The sequence below is a fragment of the Myotis lucifugus genome, unplaced genomic scaffold, assembly GCF_000147115.1.
Source record: "Myotis lucifugus unplaced genomic scaffold, Myoluc2.0 scaffold_169, whole genome shotgun sequence".
NCBI lineage: Eukaryota > Metazoa > Chordata > Mammalia > Chiroptera > Vespertilionidae > Myotis > Myotis lucifugus.
The window spans coordinates 2,647,129-2,667,409 of record NW_005871217.1 but is presented as its reverse complement, the minus strand read 5'-3'; the positions used below and the strand labels follow the sequence as shown (position 1 = coordinate 2,667,409).

The window sequence follows — 20,281 nt, the reverse complement described above, 5'->3', positions numbered from 1 at the left end:
CCAAGATTGCCCTAAGGCCGTGGTCGGCAAACTGCGGCTGGAGAGCCACATGGGGCTCTTTGGCCCCTTGAGTGTGGCTCTTCCTAAGCCTTAGGAGTACCCTAATTAAGTTAATAACAATGTCCCTACCTATAGAGTTTAAGTTTAAAAAATTTGGCTCTCAAAAGAAATTTCAGTCGTTGTACTGTTGATATTTGGCTCTGTTGACTAATGAGTTTGCCGACCACTGCCCTAAGGGACTACAGAAGGAGAGAGAGAGAGAGATTAAAATTAAGAGTGTGATATTGTGCAGGTATAGACTGAACAAAGGGATAGATTAGAGAACACAGAAACATAGCCTTGCATGTGTACAATGGTGGTATATGGTCGAAGTGGTAAGTAAAGGGGAACTTTTCATTAAGTGAAGCTGGAAAATGGTATTTACACTGAAAGAGATGAAATTGTAACCCTGCCCCATGCCGTACACACACACACACACACACACTCTCTCTCTCTCTCTCTCTATTCCAGGTAGATAAGACTTAAATGTCATAAACACAACTTTAAAGCTCTTGACAGAAAACATTGGCAAAGAACTATGGGATAGAAAAAGATTTATTAAACAAGGCAGACAAACCATTGACTATAAAACAGAATATTGATAACTTTGACTTTGCTAACATTAAGAACTTTTATTCATCAAAAGACAAAGCCAAAAGCAAAAAAGACTAGGTGTGCATTGGGAGAAAATATTTTCAATAAACACAAGTGACAAAGGATTTCTATTATGAATATATATGTATATGTATATTATATATATATACATACATGTATGTACAAAGTAATAAGAAAATCACAAATAATCCAGTAGCAAAATGGGTAAAAATCATGAATAAACATTTCATAGATGGAGAAATACATATGACCAACAAGTATATGAACAGATATTCTACCTCATTAGTGATACGGGAAATGCAAATCAAGACCACAATGAAATACAACTGTATACTCATTCAATTATCAAAAATTAAAAGGTCTAACAATAGCAGCTGTTGGAGATGTGAATCCATATGAGCTCTTGAACATTGCTGGTGGGAATAAAAATTGCTACTTAACAGGAAAACAGTTCCCCATTATCTCTTAAAATTGAACATGCATCTACCTTCCAAGATAAATTCTTTCTTAAAAAAGATTTTTATTTATTTGAGAGGAAGGGAGAGGGAGAGAGAGATAAAAAACTTCAGTGATGAGAGAGAATCACTGATTGGCTGCCTCCTGCACGCTCCACACTTGGGGTTGAGCCCCCAACCCGAGCAGGTGCCCTGACCCAAGAACCGAACCATGACCTCCTGGTTCATAGGTTGATACTCAACCACTGAGCCAAGCCAGCCGGGCCCAAGAGAAATTCTTAAATATGTACCACAGGGACCATGTACACCAAAGTTCGTAGATATACTTTTGTTAATAGCAAAAACAACTCATATGCCCATTAACTGTGGTATATTAGCACAGTGAAATATTAATGAAACAAGAAGAAAACAAATCAGAGGTACATGCATATATAAAATAGAGAAAAACCCTTCATTCCTTCTCACTCCCTAGAGGAAACAACCTTCCCCAGTTTGGGGGGTAACCTTCCGAGCCTTCCTCTATGTCAGTGGTTCTCAACCTTCCTAATGCCGCGACCCTTTAATACAGTTCCTCATGTTGTCGTGACCCCCATTTCATTGTTACAAATTGAACATAATTAAAGCATAGTGATTAATCACAAAACAATATGTAATGATATATGTGTTTTCCAATGGTCTTAGGCGACCCCTGTGGAAGGGTCGTTTGACCCCCAAAGGGTCGCGACCCACAGGTTGAGAACCGCTGAGTCTATGCGCATAGAAAATATTCAGAACCAGAGTTGCCTTGTTTGTCCCGAAAGAGAACCCATAGAACGCACGGCTTTGCTCCTTCTCCCGAGCCAAACCTTTCTTCATTTCTCCCACCTCCCATGAAGCAGGCCTTCTTTGGGGACTGACCCAAGACAAGATTTTATAACTAGAAGATTGGTTTCTGGGTTCTCAGGAAAACAAAGCCTGAAGCAAAACTGTCAAGGAAGGGAAAGAAATTGATCTGCCAGCAGGTTTTGACCTCATCTCTCTCACTGGTCAAAGTTCACCCAACTGGGCGTTAATTTCCTCACACCTTTGAGTTGTGTTACTTTGGTCCTGGCTGTGGAAGTCGTAGGAGTCAGAGCTTCCATGAGTCTGTTCAGACTGAGTTTGAGAGGTATAAATTGGGTCCAATGTTCCCATTTTCATATGTCAAGTAACTACAGTGATTGATATCAATCCTTAAGAATAGTTTCTGTCTTTGTCTCTTTCCATAAAATCCACCCATTTAAAATGAACAACTCATGCCTGGCTGATGTGGCTCAGTGGTTGGGTGTCGACCTATGAACCAGGAGGTTCGATTCCTGGTCAGGGCACACGCCTGGGTTGTAGGCTCCATCCCCAGTGTGGGGTGTGCAGGAGGTAGCCAATCAATGATTCTCTCTCATCGTTGATGTTTCTTTCTTTTTTTAAAATTATTATTTTATCATCGTTGATGTTTCTATCTCTCTTTCCCTCTCCCTTCCTCTCTGAAAGCAATAAAAATATATTAAACAATAAAGTGAGCAATTCAAGTGTTTTTAGTATAATCACAGAGTTGTACAACCATTACCACTATCTAATTTCAGAGCAATTTCAACATTCCCACACCCATCATCAGTCCTTTCCCAACCCCCTCCCCAGGCCCCTGGCAATCACAAACCTGTTTTCTGTAGGGCTACTAATTGAATCTACCACCAGGGGCTAAACAAAACTCACCCTCAAAGTTTTATAAGTACAGATTGGCCCTTGCACTGGTTGGTTGCCCAAAGTCACACTGCCCAAGTGGCCTGACAAACTTTAAGTGGATAATGTAACTTTAAGCGATTTCTTTTTTTTCCCTAAAATATATTTTTATTGATTTCAGAAATGGAAGGGAGAGGGAGTGAGAGATAGAAACATCGATGATGAGAGAGAGTCATTGATTGGCTGCCTCCTGCAAGTCCCCCACACTGGGATCAAGCCCACAACCCCAGCATGTGGGAGGCAACCAATTGGGAGGCAACCAATTGGGAGGCAACCCCATCGATGTGTCTCTCTCACTTCAATGTTTCTCTCTCTGTCTCTCCCCCTCCCTTCCACTCTCTCTAAAAATCAATAGAAAAATATCCTTGGGTGAGGATTAACAAAACAACAACAAGAGTATAAAGGTATGAAGATTGGGAAAGAAGAAACAAAATTGTTACTATCTGCAGTTACTTATTGTTTTTGTAGAATATTTGAAAACCTACAGATAAATTAGTAAAATGATAAGCACTATTAGTAAGGTTGCTGGCTAGAATCATTATACAGAAATTGATTGCATTCCTGTACACCAGCAACACACAGGAAATATAATTGAAAAAACACCATTCATTACAACATCTAGAATGATCAAATACCTAGGAATAAATCTGTCTATACAGACTGTATGGAGAGAATTATAAAACTCTGTTGGAATCCATTAAAGAAAAGCTAAAAAAAAAATGGGGAGATAAGTCGTGTTCGTGGTTTGGAAGACTCGGTTTTATGAAGATGTCAGTTCTTCCCAAACTGGCCTGTAGACTCGATGCAAGTCCAATAAAAATCTCAACAGATATGTTGTGTGAAATTCGACGAGCTAATTTAAAAATATGTGTGGAGTTGTAAACAACAAGAAGAGCAAAAACATTCTAGAAGAACAAGGTGGGGAGATCTGCCTTCCTGATAGCAAGACCTGTAATAAAGTTATGGTAATTAAGAAAGTGTGATAGAGGCACAGAAATAGACAAATAGAACTGTGGAACAAAAGAGAGATTAGAAGCAGATTTATGCATAATATATATATACTAGAGGCCCAATGCACGAAATTCATGCAAGGGGCCCAGCAGCCTCAGCTGGCCCTCGCAGCCCTGGCTTCGTCTGGAAGGTTGTCCGGACAGTCGTTCTGCTGTTCAGTCTAATTAGCATATTAGGTCTTTATTTTATATATATATATACACACACACACACACACACACATATATATATATATTTTTTCCCCATTGATTTTTTTAGATACAGTGGAAGGGAGAGGGAGAGATAGAGAGAGAAACATCAATGTGAGAGAGACACATCGTTTGGTTGCCTCCCACACACGCCCCAACCAGGGCTGTGGATCGAGCCTGCAACCAAGGTACGTGCCCTTGACTGGAATCAAACCCGGAACCCTTCAGCCCAAGCGAGGGCTGACATTCTATCCACTGAGCAAAACCAGCTAGGGTGCAGATTTATGCATATTTAGACCTTTGGTAACAAGACTACAGAGCCGTAGGGAAAAGACAGACTTGCATTAAGTGGTAATGGGCATGTTGGGAGCCATATCATCAAAACAGAAACTGAGACTGGTTAGAGGTGAAGGCAAACATTCTATTCAAACGACTGCGGTTGGAAGAAGTTCAGAGAAGGTGACTCCTTGGACACAATTTAAAGTTTTTTCTGAGGCAGAGCTCAGGGTGGAAAAGTACTGGGAAAGCGAGTCAGCTGACTCCGAGGATGGATGGTCACACAGCTTGTCCTTTTCAACATCCCCATGCCTTCTTCTGGTCAGCCAGTTCCAGTTCAAGGTGCTCACTTCTCAGAATCTGATCTTGCTCCTTGGAATTTATTGCTTCTTGGAATTTATTGCAAGTACCTGCTTTTTTCAATTCTTAGAATTGCCCTTAGGCACAGACGTTCAGTTCAAAGTTCAGGAGTGGAAAAGGCTAGCTTCTTACAAGATTGAAAACAATAAAATTGGACTCTACCTCACACCGTACAAAAATTAATTCCAAGTAGCTGAAGGACTTAAATATGAGAGGCAAACCTACAAAGCTTTTAGAAGACAATATGGGAGACTTGAGATTTGGGGGTAGAAAAGTGTTTCCTTTTTTGGGGGGTGGGGTGCAGAAAAGGGTTTCTTAAATAGACATCAAATACACTAACAGAGAAAAATGATTGCCAAATTCGACTACATTAAAACAAGTACTTCTACTCATCAAAATACATCACATCGAGAGTGAAAATATCATCCTCAAACTGGGAGAAGATATTTTCCATGTCTATAGCCTACAAAGCATTAGTATACAGAATATATAAAGAATTCCTGCTGATAAATAAGGAATAAATGAAACCACAATTCAGAAAAATGGGCAAAATACATTAATAGTAATTTCATAAAAGAGAAAGACAAATGATCCATAAATACGTGAAAAAGATCTTTAATTGCCCAGATGGCATGGCTTAGTGACTGAGCATCGACCCATAACCAGGCAGTCATGGTTCCATTCCCAGTCAGGGCACATATCTGGGTTGCGGGCTTGATCACCAGTAGGGGATGTACAGGAGGCAGCCGATCGATGATTCTGTCACCATTGATGTTTTTATCTCCCTATCCCTCTCCCTTGCTCTCTGAAATCAATAAAACCTTTTAAAAAGGCCGTTAATCTCATCAGTTATCAGGGGAAACGCAAAGTAAAAAATAATAAGATACACCTTCTCATCCATAAGATTGGCAAAAATTGAAAAACGGATGATATTGCATGTTCTTGAGGAAGTGGGATAATGAGAACATTACACTCCCGCTTGCTGGTAGGAGTATAAATTGGTTCAATCGCTTTGGGAAGCTGGCATTGTATAATGAAGTGAAGTGTGCACTGACCCTTTGACCCGGCAAGTCAATCACTGGGTGTATTCTTTAGAGAAATTCTTGCATATGTGGCCCACAAGACCTGCAATAATATTTATAGAAGCTTTATTTCAATTAGGTAAAACCCCGAAACCATACACATGTCCTTCTACAGTTGATGGTTTAAGTAAGTAGAGCCCTTTTCATATAATAGGATGTTACACAGAATGGATGAAAACGGGCTAACTACTACTGCAAGCACCAACATGATGGATCTTAAGACATAAAGCAAGTAAAAGGAGAAAATCACAGAATGCATACATATGATTTAGTTTTTATGAAGTTTAAAAACAAGCAAGGCTATTATGCTGGAAGACAGGTCAGTGGTTACATGAGGGGTGAGGAGGAGCTGGTGATGCAAAGCGGGGAGGCCAATCAATTTGTTTACTTTGTGATCATTCTTAGAGTTGAAAACTTATCTGTGCTCTTTTCTGTAGGCACACTATACTTCAAAAAAAGAAGTGAAGCCCAGCTGGTGTGGCTCAGTGGTTGAGCATTGACCTATGAACCAGGAAGTCACAGTTCGACTCCCGGTCAGGGCACATGCCTGGGTTGTGAGCTCCATGCCCAGTGTGGGGCGTGCAGGAGGCAGCCAATCAATGATTCTCTCTCAGCATTGATGCTTCTATCTCTCTCTCCCTCTCCCATTCGCTCTGAAATCAATACAAATATATTTTGAAAAAAAAGTTAGAAAATTCTGGGGCATTGAGCCTCAGGGTACCTCAAGAATTTAAAAAGTACAGGCAAAATTAAATAGATATTGCCAAACATAATGGCCAAAAATATAAAGGAAACTGATGAAATAACACAATGTACAGGACAGTGGGAGGAGAGAGGGTTATGAGCTTGGAGTGTAAATTGCTACAACTATTCTGTGGAACAATATAAAAAACCATAAAATGGTCATAGCCTATAACACAACAATTCCACATTCAGCAACTTAAGGAACTTGGACAACATATAAAGACTATAAAGATGTGTGTAAGGATGCTCACCAAATTGTTTGTGTAGCAGAGTCCCAAATGCTACTAACCCTGAACTTGGATGTTCAGAAAAATGCAGCTCTTCTGTTGTTGTTTTTTTAAATATATTTTTAAAATTGATTTCAGAGAGGAAGGGAGAGGGAGAGAGAGATAGAAACACCAATGATGAGAGAAAATCATTGATTGGCTGCCTCCTACATGCCACACACTGAGGATTGAGCCCACAAACCGGCCATGTGCCCTGACCAGAAATTGAACCATGACCTCCTGGTTCATAGGTCGATGCTCAACCACTGAGCCACGCCAGCGGGGCTGACTCTGGTTTCTTTGCTGCTATTTGAACATACCAGGGGTGCTCTCTCAGTCCAGTGCCTGTGCCCTGCTGCACCTTCTGCCTGGAACACCTGTTGTTGCCTTTGAATAATCTGAATCCTCCACTGGCAGGGGCAGGGGTGCTCCACAGGAGCCAGGATGAGTGTCTGTTTTGCTACCTGCCTGGAATAGTGCCAGGCTCACAGTAGGTGTTCAATAAATGTCCACTGAGTGAATGATTTCAAACGCAGAACTGCAAAAGAGAAAAGCCAGTGAATAATTTATAAAACCATTACCTGCATTATATTTATAACTAGTGACCCGGTGCACGGATTCGTGCACATTGAAAGGAAATTAATTAGAAGGTGGCTGGCGGGGTGGGACTGAGCCAGATGGGCCAGACATGCCCTGGAGCCAACCTCCTGCAGTCCCTCCCTGGCTGGCTGCACCTGGGGTGGCACTGTTGCTCGAAGGGCATCTGTGGAGTGAGCCGGGGTCCCTCTAGCAGGTGGGATCACTCAGCCTGGCCTGTGGGGATGGGGCTGAAACTGGCTCTCCAACATCCCCTGAGAGGTCCCAGAGTGCGAGAGGGAACTGTGCAAAGTTGCTGTGGTACAAGGTGTGGAATGCAGACACATGTGTGCAGTAAACCAGATTCGGGGCGACAGTGCCCCAGCAACAACATAACCCATGGCTGAAGGTGGAATCGCGCTGCCCCGCAAGGAATCAGCTTCCTCCTCTCTGGTTTCGGGGTGCGTCACCCGAGAATCGCTGCTGCTAAGCCACTGCAGGTTGGCAGCTCCTGCGTTGAGCATTTGCCCCCTCGTGGTCAGTGTGCATCATAGTGACCAGTCAGACTGTTGGACACTTAGCATATTAGCCTTTTATATATATATATAGACAAGGAGAATTTTCCCACCAAATACAACATTCAAATTCATAATTTCTCTTAGTAATCTGTCTATGGCTTTGAAGGCCGGTTCCTGCCTCAAACCTCGCCCTCAAGGGAAACAGCTCAGGGAGGGTGCAGCTGTTGCTAAGAGGACCCAGGACTCAATGCGTCCACACTCCAAGGGCCGGTTCCTGCCTCAAACCTCGCCCTCAAGGGAAACAGCTCCAGGAAACAGCTCGAGGAGGGCACAGCCGTTGCCAAGACGACCCCTGCAGTTGGTCGAGCCTCGGTCGTGACGCGCTACATCCAGGGTTTTTATATAAATAGATAGTGAAAACATAGAAAAACCTTAAATGCAGTCACACACTGCTGAAGGACGAGGAGACTTCTGTGCTAACCTGAGAGTAAATCAAGCACAAGAGAAAATAATGCAATCAAGAGCCATGATGGCCCAGCCAGCGTGGCTCAGTGGTTGAGCATCGACCTACGAACCAGGAGGTCATGGCTCGATTCCCGGTCAGGAAAATATATGGAAAAAAATTATGTAGACACTTATTTATTGATAGGGAAAGATATCCATGATATGTCACAGTGAAGAAAAAAGTAAGCTACAAAATAGCATGCACTGTGTGCTATTTAGTAAAAGAAAAATTATCCACGAGTTTCTGTGACTGTGTGTGTGTGTCAGCATTTCTCAATCCCGTGTTCCAATTTCTGCACGTTATACCCTCTGCTGGAGATTCATATTTGCCTTTAAAGGTCCTATAACAAAGAAACAAACAACATGGAAACAGACTCACAGATACAGAAAACAGACTGACAGCTATCAGAGGGGAGGGAGTTGGGGGAGCCTCATACACACAGACAGCAGTATGGTGATTACCAGAGGGGGTGGGGGAAGTAGAGTAGGGTAAAGGAGGGATAAATAGTGATGGAAGTAGACTTGACTTGGGGTGGTGAGCACATCATACAATATACAGATGATGTATTATAGAAGTGTACACCTGAAACCCATATAATTTTATCAACCAATGTCACCCCAATACATTCAATTGAAAAAGAAGAAAAAAGAAACATGCTTACATTTGGTTAATCCAGCATCTCTCAAAACTTAATTGAGCCCTGGCTGGTTTGGCTCAGTGGGTAGAGAGTTGGCCTGAGGACTGAAGGATCCCAGGTTCGATTCTGGTCAAGGGCACATGCCCAGGTTGTGGGTTTGATTCCCAGTGGGGGGTGTGCAGGAGGCAGCTCATCAATGATTCTCTCTCATCATTGATGTTTCTCTCTCCCTCTCCCTTCCTCTCTGAAATCAATAAAAAATATATTTAAAAAACTTAATTGACCTCAGAGCCCCTATTGTCTCATAACGTTTTTATTAAAACAGAAGTATTGTTTCCTAGAAAAGATTTTGGGAAACTGGTACTATGAGCATAAAAAGATTTGAAAAGAGACACACCAAAATGTTAACAATGTTTATTTCCGGGCTCTAGGATTATGGATACTTTTCCTTCTTTTTGTATTTTATGAAAAAAAATTTTGCAACAAGCATGCGTTACTTTTATAATCAAGGCAGTAATAAGTGTATTCCCATTTTTCAATTGCATGTTTTAAAGGGGAAAATAAGACAAAAATAGTGCAAGATAAATACAATTTATTTTTTTTTATGTTTTCTTTGAAATTGATACATACGTTCTCATTATAAGCAAAGAGCACACTGCACTTTCTTGAAATCCAGCCAACTAAACTCCATGCTTGCCCAATTGAATCTTCTAGGACTTTATTGGTTTGGTTCACCCACAAGAATGCTGCGGGAAAAAAGAGAAAATAATGAATGCTGAACAAAGTTTAAACTCTTCTCCACTCTCCTGGTCTGCACAGTTACATCGTCTTTTCCAAGATAGGAAATTAGACAGCTTCTTCTTTTAATATGAACCAAATGCTTTGATTTGACCCAAATGCTTTGGTGACTTGAGAAAATGTTTCTGGTATAGGTAGGATTGGAGGTGGAAGTAGAAGTATGGTCAGATAGTTTTTCTTCTTTTGTTTTTAAAGTATCTTTTAAAAAACACACTAATCGCCCTGCCGGCTTGGCTTAGTGGTTGAACGTTGACCTATGAACCAGGAGGCCATGGTTCGATTCCTGGTCAGGGCACATGCCCAGGTTTTGGGCTCGATCCCCAGTGGGGGGTGTGCAGGAGGCAGCAGATCAATGGTTCTCTCTCATCATTGATGTTTTTCTCTCTCTCTCTCCCTCTTCATTCCTCTCTGAAATCAATAAAAATATATTTTTAAAAATAAAAAAATACTAATCAAACAATACAGTTTGTTGTGGAAAGATTAGAAAGTGCAGATGGACAACACTAAACATGAAATTAAATAACAACAGTAGTAATAATAATTAAAACCATCTAGTCACTACTACAAGGAGATAACCCATCTATATATATAAAAGGCTAATATGCGAAGTGTCCCCTCAGGTGTTCGACCAGGAAAACTAGTCCGATTGCTCACTATGATGTGTGCTGACCACCAGGGGGTGGCACAGAACATGGCAGGCAATCAGCAGCAACAGCGGGCACTGAGGGAGTGAGGGAAGGAGGAGGCAAGGAGGTGGGAAGGTGGGGAATCAGATTGGCCCTGATAGCAGGCCAGGCCTAGGGACCCTACCGGTGCACGAATTTCATGCATAGGGCCTCTAGTGTCTAATAATTTGATTTGGTCCTTAAAGGCTTTCCCCCTGTACATATGGTTTTAAGTAACACATCGGATTAAATGATATATCCTCTGTTATAATCTGCTTTTTTCCACTCAACAATGTTTCATGAATATGATTCCATGTAATTGTCCTTCTACAACAATGTTTTGGTTACTGTATAGTACTCATTGTATGAATATTCAATGCTTTCTTAACCAACCAGTGGACATTTGTTTCTAGCTTTTCACTATTGCAAACAGTACTAAAAAGTCCTTATATATGTATCTTTGCATACTTGGTAGTGCCTGCCAGCCCCCCTGATTGGCACTGGAGTTCCAGAGGCTTCCATGTGGATTTCCTCAGCTAACCAGAAGCTGGATTAAGTCTTCATTACAGCTGCAGCTAATGGTGTATTAGAGGCACAGGATCAAAAACTATGTCTAGGCCCAGCCAGTGTTGCTCAGTGGTTGAGCTCTGACCCATGAACCAGGAGGTCAAAGGTTTGATTCCTGGTCAGGGCACATGCCCGGGTTGCAGGCTTGATCCCCAGTGTGGGGCATGCAGGAGGCAGCCGATCCATGATTCTCTCTCATCATTGATGTTCCTCTCTCTCTCTCTCTCCCTCTCTGAAATCAATAAAAATATATATTTTTAAAAAGAGGCACAGAGAGATTGCTTCCTGGCCTTTTGGCTAAGATCAAGTGTAGTATTTGTTCTTATCAGTTTACTATCTGGTACGTCCTCTAGCCGAGGACAATATCTTAAATGTATTTTTGGAGCAGGGAGATGGAAGAGAGCTTGCTCCATCCACTCTGCACATTAACCCAGTACTGCAGTACTTCTGGGAAAAGTGCACACACTAAAGAAGCACAGACAAACTGTTTGCAATCCTTGCTGTGAAATGTATTAATACAAAAATCAGCTCTGGCCGGTTGCTCAGTGGTTAGAGTGTCGGCCCACAGACCAAAGGCTGGAGGATTGGATTCCTGGTCAAGGGCAAGTACCTTGGTTGCAGGCTCAATCCCCAGGCCCCATCGGGGTGCATGTGGGAGGCAACCAATCAATGTGTCTCTCTCACATCTCTCTCTCTCTCTCTCTCTCTCTCTCTCCATATACCCCCTGCTCCCTCCCCTCCACTCTAAAAAAAATCAACGGAAGAAATATCCTCAGGTGAGGATTTAAAAAAAATCAACAAGTACTATGAGAGTCTACCACATGCCCCAGTGCCAAGTGCCAATTGTTCCTGTGACTTGATGTGCTCATTATAACCATAGACTCAAATCTTCCTTTATTTCTGCAACATTTTAAAAAAATTAGACCTTGGAGTATTCTTTTCTGTTGTATTATTTTGCTTTTCCTCTACAAAGAAATTGTCTCCTGCATCTGTCATTTTCTCTCTGATCTTACTTCCATTAAAGTCTTTGTTTATCTCTAGTTCATAGTACCGGCTTTTTTGATCCTGCATTCCAAACCTCCAACTTTTCCTCAATATCTGCTTTGGTTTTGCTCTATCTGGCCTGCCCTCATACCCTCACTGCCCTGACGTGCCTTTCACTAGGCAGCTTGTTCCCCGTGGGGGCTCATTGGGTTTTCTCCTCAGGCTGAGCCATTTACTTCAAAGGAGAAAGTATTTCTCCTGGTCGTTGCCTGCTTTATCTTCACAGAAGTGCCTCTGGATGTGCATTTTAACCAATCCTTCAGATGTTTCTCATGCAGCTGGCCGGCTGGCCATAGTTTCAGTAACATGACTTAAAAGGTACAGAATCAGATATGTCTTGACTTTGTTGTGGGCAGTTAGACAGATATGCTCAGAGCCAGGACGATGGGCCAGGTACAGAAGACCACCAGGGTGGAGAGCCCCAGGTGCCCAGCAATGGACAATCAATGGTGGGGTGGGACCTCGCCCCAGGGTGACCTTCCCTCCCTTAGCAGATCGCTGGTCATGAGGTTTGGAGCCCCTGGCCTTTCCTCCCTAGAGATGACATCAGGCCTCAGTTGAATTTCAGCTCCAGGCCCAGAAAAGCGCCCAAACCAGCCACAGGCTGACCTCAGGACCAGCCGCCTGGAATGATGGCCCCCTGCCCTGGTGCCGGCCCATCAATCAGTGGGGACCACAGCCTGCAAGGACACACCTGGAAAGCTGCTGCATATTCTATGGGGTCTTCCCCTGGGACCTCCCCTAAACTCTCCACCCTTAAACCCTTAGGATGGAGGACCCAGTGTGCTCTCCCTCCCAGGAGCATACTCAGGCCTTTCCCTTTCCCTTCTCCCTCCCTCTCCCTGCCCCAGGCAAGTTACCTTTAGTTTTCTCATTCCCAAGCTCCAAAGACCCTTTTTTTTAAACCTTCATACCTCATTTCCTAAGCCCATTTCATCTAGGAATTACTATTCTGCCTCTATAATTTACCAAAGAAACGTTCTCTTACAGTTTGGATCTTGCTCTGAATTCCTTCCTAGCCAGAACCCAAGAACCAAGGTTGCTGAACCCAGAGTTGGTCTGACCCCACAGGTCAGACACCTGGCGCTGTTCCCTCCACCTACAACTTGAGTCCTGGCTTCTTTAGCTGGGAAATGCAGTCTTCCTCTGCGTTTACGAGGAAGGAATAGGGCTGGTGGACGTATAGCCCATCTCCGTCACAGTCTGTCTTCCTGACCACCGATACCTGTTTCACTCTTCCTTCCATACACAGAACGCAGCCGCCCTGTAGTGCGCACGGAACCATGCCACCCAGACTCCCCCCTTGGAAACGACTGGTTTTTCCAGCTGCCGAGAGTGCTGTCAATCAATACTCAGCTGCTAGCTGTTAGCAATTTCAAGGTTTGCCTCAGCTGTCAAGAGCTGCCTACACTTCCCACATCCATGAACGCATTGAGGTGAGGTTGTACGGGCCCAGCTATTTCAGGCTAATGTGGGCAGCTCTGATGGGGTCAACCAAGGCTTCATTGAACTTGCAAGGCAGTTGAACTTCTCCTCCCCCCTCCCCCCTGCTACCCTCCACAGGCATTGATTACTGATAATACCCTGTGTACCAAAGTCCTAGCTCACTGTCCGCTTCCAGAACACCTGACTTGTGGCACAACATTTCCCCAAGACTCAAATCAGGTCCTAACCTTGTCCAGCTCAAAGTCCAGAGTATCTGTGTGATGCTTGCTTCTCTCAAGTCTGGGTCTAGTTCTTCTTGGTTAAGTGGCCTATGAACTGAAACAAGTTATCTGCCCCCGATCGCCACACCCCACATATAACAATGGAGCAGGAAGAGGATAGGCACCATCAACCTTCCCATATGAAAAGAGGAAAAATGGGAGACACAGCAGTCACTTCTCTGTACTAATTGTGGAATCCTGCTGGGCAGACATTGATTAGGCCAGCACCTTGCTTTATAGGAGAGCTCCCTGGCCCATTGCCCTTCCTGTCCATTATTCTCTATGGCTGCATCTGAGGTCAGTGATGGGGAGCCTGTGTCCAAATACTGTTCTAAGGCTCAGACAATGAGTAGCTTATTTTGTTTTGGTTCGTGGTTTCTTTAGCAATAAGCTTCTCTCAAAAACTTAGCTGACTTCTATTTGGCTCAAATCAGTTCTATGTGCCAGTAACCATACCCAAGGTTGTTTCCTAGACATAGTTCATACATATACATATATATACGTATATATATAGATATATACTAGAAGCCCATTGCATGGAGATTCGCACAATAGGCCTTCCTTCCCCTGGCTGCCGGCACCGGTTTTCCTCCGGCACCTGGGACCCAGGCCTTTGGTCCAGCCGCAGCAGAGAAGCCAAGCCTCTTCAGTCTTCGCTCCGCAGCTGCGTATGCAAATTAACCGTCATCTTTGTTGGGTTAATTTGTATAGTTGCTCTGATTGGCTGGTGGGCGTAGCAGAGTGACACCAATTTGCATGTTTCTCTTTTATTAGTATATATATATGCTTATATATATATATACATACTCTTTTATTAGTATATATATATATGCTAGAGGCCCAGTGCACTGGCGGGGGGGGGGGGGGGGGGTCAGCCCGGCCTGTGCCCCCTTGCAGTCCAGAAGCCCCCGGGGGATGTCCTTGGGGAGTGGGCCTAAACCCGCCCTCAAAAATTTTTAGGCCTGCCCGGGAGGGGGGAAAGGGTTTTGCCCCCGCTGCTGCACTCGCCACTGGTGAACCCGGGTTGGGGGTAAACAATGCTCCCCCTTGGGGAGGACACCGACCACCAGGGGGCAGCTCTTGCATTGAGCGTCTGCCCCCTGGTGGTCAGTGTGTGTCATAGTGACCGATTGTTCCGCTATTTGGTCGATTTGCATATTAGCCTTTTATTATATAGGATATATATATATATATATATATATGTATATGTCAGGGAGGAAGGGAGAGGCAGAGAGAGAGAGAGAAACATCAATGACAAGAGAGAAATATCAATGATGAGAGAGAATCATTGATTGGCTGCTTCCTGCACGCCCCCCACTGGGGATCGAGCCCTGACCAGGAATCGAACTGTGACCTCCTGGTTCATAGGTCATTGCTCAACTGGTGAGCCACACTGGCCAGGCTTAGACATAGTTCTTGATCCTGTGATCATTTTGGGGTTCTTAGGAGTCATAGGTGGAGACGCCACACCCTCAATCTAATCTTTGCCCTCAGCTACTTTATTAGATTGTAAAGTTTGAACAGCCCTTTACCACACAAAGCCTTCTATAATCCCATCACACTCTTTCATAGGCTTCCCCACCATAGCACTGACCCAGCAGCTTTGTCATTATTTCTCTGTCTCTCTAACAACCAGGACAGAGACAGTCAGGTAGGTATCTCTTGATAAGTCCGAACTGAAGTAATGAAATTTAGGCTTTTCTAACTCTCTGTAACTATATTGTTTCTATTTCAGGAATCTCTTTGGCTTCATGTGACTTATGTAGAGCAGCAATTTTCAACCTTTTTCAACTTGTGGCATGACCAAACGACTAAAGTTCTGTGGCACACCAAATAATATTAAACTTTATGCCTCTCTGACAAAAATAGGTATAATTTTGATTCATTCACACTGGACAGCTATTGTGTTGGCTGTAGTCATTTTTAAATTTGAAAATCTAAGAGAAAAGAGGTCAGTGCCCCTGAGTAAATAGCCTAGTATTGCATATTTTAAAAATTCTTGCAGCACACTGGTTGAAAATTGATGATGTAGATAAATATTTTGGTAAATTTTCAGGCAATTGAAAAAACAGTTAATTATATATTTTCCATGTATAGTTCCTAAACCAAAGGGAAGGATAATTAAGAGTTAATAAAGTTAGTAAAAAAAAAAAAAAGATCAGTTGCAAACACTGGTTATTAAAGGTCACCTGTAAGTTGCTGGTAATGGAAAGAGCAGGTTGGAGTAAAAAAAGAAAGTAGGGGAAGCTTTTGAAAAGGGGGCACATGGCCTTTCAGAGTTTTGTTCCCATAATTGAGGAGATGGAAGGGCTAGGTATACAGTGAGGGGACCATGGGGGGCGGCGGAAACAGGAGAAACCTGGGGAAACCAGCATGCAGAAGTTACTAAAGAAACCCAGCTGGACGGGGAAAGAAGGGTGCTTGCAGACGTAAGCTTTAAAATGTATAGATATTGCTAAGACCAGCAGCTTGCAGACAACCAATCACAAGGCAGTGAGGCGTATAACCAATCACAAGAATGTTACTAAGCAGAATTCTTTGAAAGGACTAATCAGGAGCTAGCAAGGCATGTATCTACCCCTAGAAAAAGAAACTCTCTCTCTCTCTCTTTCTCTCTCTCTCTCTCTCTCTCTCTCTCTCTTTCTCTCTCTGCTTATGGCCATGTGGGACTCTACACATGGACTAATGGACTTTAATTCGCTTGGATGCTGAACTACACCCAATTGCAACATGGAACAGAAGCTCTGGACCCTGGCCTGCTCCTGGAACCCCAGCTGCACCTTTTTCCAGGACTGGCTTCTCTCAATAAACTTTGCTTCCGCTAACCATTTTTTGTCTACAAATCCATCTTCAGTTTTGCAAGACAACGAACTTGGACTCAAACACCACACCTTGGTTTCAGAATCACATTCCTTATCATTTCCCCCGAGTTACCAATGTGCAGGCTGGTGTGGAATCTGGATGTTCTTGCCTCTTCCTGGGGTTCCCTCTCTCCTCCCTCCCCTCATCCCACAGCAGCTTACGTGAGGCAGCAAAGGGTTCCCATTAGCACGGTGCTCACAAGAAAGGCAAAAATGGCCGCCGGAGGTAGGGAGCTTTTGATGAGATCCCGCAAGTAACCCTTGAAGTTGCTCATCCAGGACCTGTAGTTTTCTGCAGAAAGAGCATGGAGTTTCATTGAGGAGAGGTCAAGTACGTAAATGAAGAAGCTGTGATTTCAACCCTGATTCAGGTTCAAATAGTTGTCCCAGGTATAATGCTCTTACAGTTGGCCAGAGCCCATATCCTTATCTATTTTGCTTTGCTGCCTCTAAGATGTTCAAGGGGTCCACATTCAAAATAAAAATAATAATTTAAAAAGTATCCACAGCCCTAGCCGGTTTGGCTCAGTGGATAGAGCGTCAGCCTGCCAACTTAAGGGTCCCAGGTTCGATTCTGGTCAAAGGCACATGCCCGGGCTGTGGGCTCGATCCCCAATAGGGGACGTGCAGAAGGCAGCTGATCTATGATTCTCTCTCATTATTGATGTCTCTCTCTCTCTCTCTCTCTCTCTCTCTCTCTCTCTCTCTCCCTTCCTCTCTGAAATCAATAAAAATATATATTTTTAAAAAGGTAGCCACAGATGGATATAATCTTTGCCTCCTTATGAGTCAAATAGGAACAATAATCTCTGCCCTAGACATCTTAGGGGCTGGTTTGAGGTCTTGGTGAGTAAATGGGGTACTTTGTGAAAGAGGAGCATGACTGAATAAGGAGCATGTTGTTGCCCACAGTATGTTTGGGAGTTCTGCAGGAGGCTGAATGAGGGTAGTGAGTGTCCCAGAAAGAGAAAGGAGAAGGCCACCAGCATCCAAAGGGGGAAGGGGCCAGGGCAACTGGCAGAAGGAGCTTTAGAGGGAGTCTACTGATTAAGGTAAGGCTCGAGATAGTGGGTGTTTTCTTTAGGAAGTGAACATTACTTTTAAATACTGACCTGAGGCATGCATGTTATGTCTTAGGAAGACAGGAACATTCATTCTAACAACAGACAAACCCCTTGAGAGGGGTTTTGATCTTTCCTCCTTTTGTAGTCTATAAGCAGTTAAAGATGACGAAGAGGAAACCAGAGGTTTCAAGAAGCAAGTTAGAGAGCACAGCAGAAATCCAAAGATCAGCAACTTCGGGAGGTTCATGGATTCTCCCAAGGGCCGCTGAGCTGCACTCGCTCAGCCAAGGAAAGATGGGTGTTTTTCCTTGGCTCTTTCCAAGGCGGCTTTGTCTGAAAAGTTACAAAATGATGGGTTAGTTTTGTTAAAAATATCTGTTTTATTGATTTCAGAGAGGATGGGAGAGATAGAAACATCAAGGATGAGAGAGAATCATTGATCCGCTGCCTCCTGCATGCCCTCTACTGGGGACCAAGCCTGCAACCCAGGCATGTGCCCTTGACTGGAATTGAATCCGGGACCCTCCAGTCCGCAGGCTGACGCTCTATCCACTGAGCCAAACCAGGTAGGGCCAGGCAGTTCCTCTTAAACGGCTACACACTGAACAACTCAGACTCACTCCCTCTGAGCTCCAGAGTTGGGCAGAAGCTTGAGAGGCACCACAGACATATGGGGAGAAACTGAATTGTCTGGCATCAGGGTAAGACCTGCGGGGGGGCGGGGGCAGCTTTCTCTCAGAGAGAAGTGCTGGCAGAGGCCATTGTTCCTTAGATGAGCCCTCCCCCCACAGAGCTGGCATCTGAGACTCCATTAACTGGGCTCACACTGTTTTCCCCACCCTAGTGATTCCCAAAGTGCCCCCCCCCAATTTTGGAACCACCCAAGCTGTTTCCAGTGGCTTTTCCACAGCAATGGCCTGTCTTGGCTCATGCTTCCGATTTCCTAAAAATCTCTCAAGCAAGCACCTGCTGGCCTCGGTGTGTCTCTTACTTCTTCTTTCTAAGTGGCATCAGCCCTGGCATCAGGAGCAGCCAGCCTTTGTTTGCAGCTTGGCCTCTCCTGGGTACCTACAAGCCCAGCAGAAGCAGCAGCCATCTGCAGATCACTTTGTAGCTCATGCTGGGTGGTCCTGAGCAGAACACAGGCAGTGGCTGACCTTGGCCTGCACCTCTCAGGAGGCCCCAGAACCAGTGCACCCAATGGACAACTTTAGACCATGCCCCAGAGCATTACCACTCAACCACCTCCACAAGTGACACACTCAAGGAGCAGACTCAGTGAGCACAGGAGCCCCGCTGAAGTAAGCCCTTCTCTGTGGGATGGGACCCTGCACAGGAATCCTCCACAGTGGTAGGTGGTTAGAGTTGCTGGCTGATGGTCCCAGCCAGTCCTTGTAGCTGATTGGCCTGGGGGTGAATTCCTCCCGTTGACATGCCAACAGCAATCAAGGCTCAACTACAAAAGGAGGGTGTACACAGCCCACACTGGGGCACACACCTTCAATGCCCAGCTTGGGTGATTAGGGAGGCTGTGTCATTGGACCCTATAGAACACCTACTACATTAGGCCACTCTACCAAGCCTGGGAGATGTAGCAACTGTACCTAATACATAGAAACAAACATAGGGAGGCTACCAAAATGAGGAGACAAAGAAACAAACAGAGATCTGATGGGTAGCTTCTGGGAAGACTTTTTGCTGTATTGATCAAAGAGAAGGTGCTGCCATTTTTCCTTTGTGCTGCCTTGACCATTGTTGAAGTGTTAGCCGAAGTTGGAGCAGCCATCTTGTGACCATGAGGCAATGCACATGAGAAAAAGGTCAAGAAAGTGACATCTATTCTGGCTCTGACAACTTCAGGTCACTAAACCAACACGTCCATTTGCCTACCTTGAGACTGCTTGTATGAGAAAGATAACCCCCTATTTGAGTCACTGTAATTTGGGTTTTCTGTTACTTAAGACATTTATAACTGATACATTCATCCACCATGTTAGGTGGGAAACCACTTACCTGAAAATTGACTTACCACCAACGGATCCAAAGAAGCAGTGAATTTGACCAAAGAAGCAGTGAATTTGACCTCAGCCTTCAAAGTACAACGGAAGAAGCTAGTAATGGTCTCCCCGTTCCTTATGACATCATTACTGCATTTGACCCTCCCCAGCCTCTCTCCATTTGACAGTTAGGTATACAGACATCTTTTTCTGTCTATGCATAAACATCTGTGTTGATTCTGAAACCCATCCTTACAGTAGCTGTATCCTCTTAACACGTGAAGAATTCTAAGATATTTTATTTGCCACATGGTAGCTACTACAGTTTACAATAGTGCATATATGGAACTTTAATAGATGAAAATGGTGGCATTTTACATCAGTAGAGAAAAAAAAGATGATTTAATATAATGATTAGCTACTCATTTGGATGCATTAAAGTGAGAGCCCTATGCACAAAAACAAATTCTAGATGGATTAAGAACTAAACAAAAGTAAAACCCTATACATATTGAAATAAATTATGGGTGAATGTTTTATAATCAATGTGGA

The 20,281-nt window shown here is 43.8% G+C and overlaps 1 protein-coding gene and 1 non-coding gene across 2 annotated transcripts; one reads left to right on the top strand and one right to left on the bottom strand.

Annotated features, from left to right (window-relative positions):
• Positions 1-9,658: 9,658 nt before the first annotated feature.
• On the bottom strand, positions 9,659-17,979 carry SMIM9 (small integral membrane protein 9). Its single transcript, XM_006096206.2, has 3 exons — positions 17,841-17,979; positions 16,831-16,960; positions 9,659-9,773 (listed from the first exon to the last, which is right to left on the bottom strand). Exons 1-3 carry the CDS (start codon positions 17,977-17,979, stop codon positions 9,746-9,748), a joined length of 297 nt encoding a protein of 98 aa, XP_006096268.2. The 3' UTR covers positions 9,659-9,745.
• On the top strand, positions 11,335-11,524 carry LOC111827465. The gene has a single exon (XR_002831062.1). It is a non-coding gene; the product is annotated as a U2 spliceosomal RNA (small nuclear RNA).
• Positions 17,980-20,281: the final 2,302 nt, after the last annotated feature.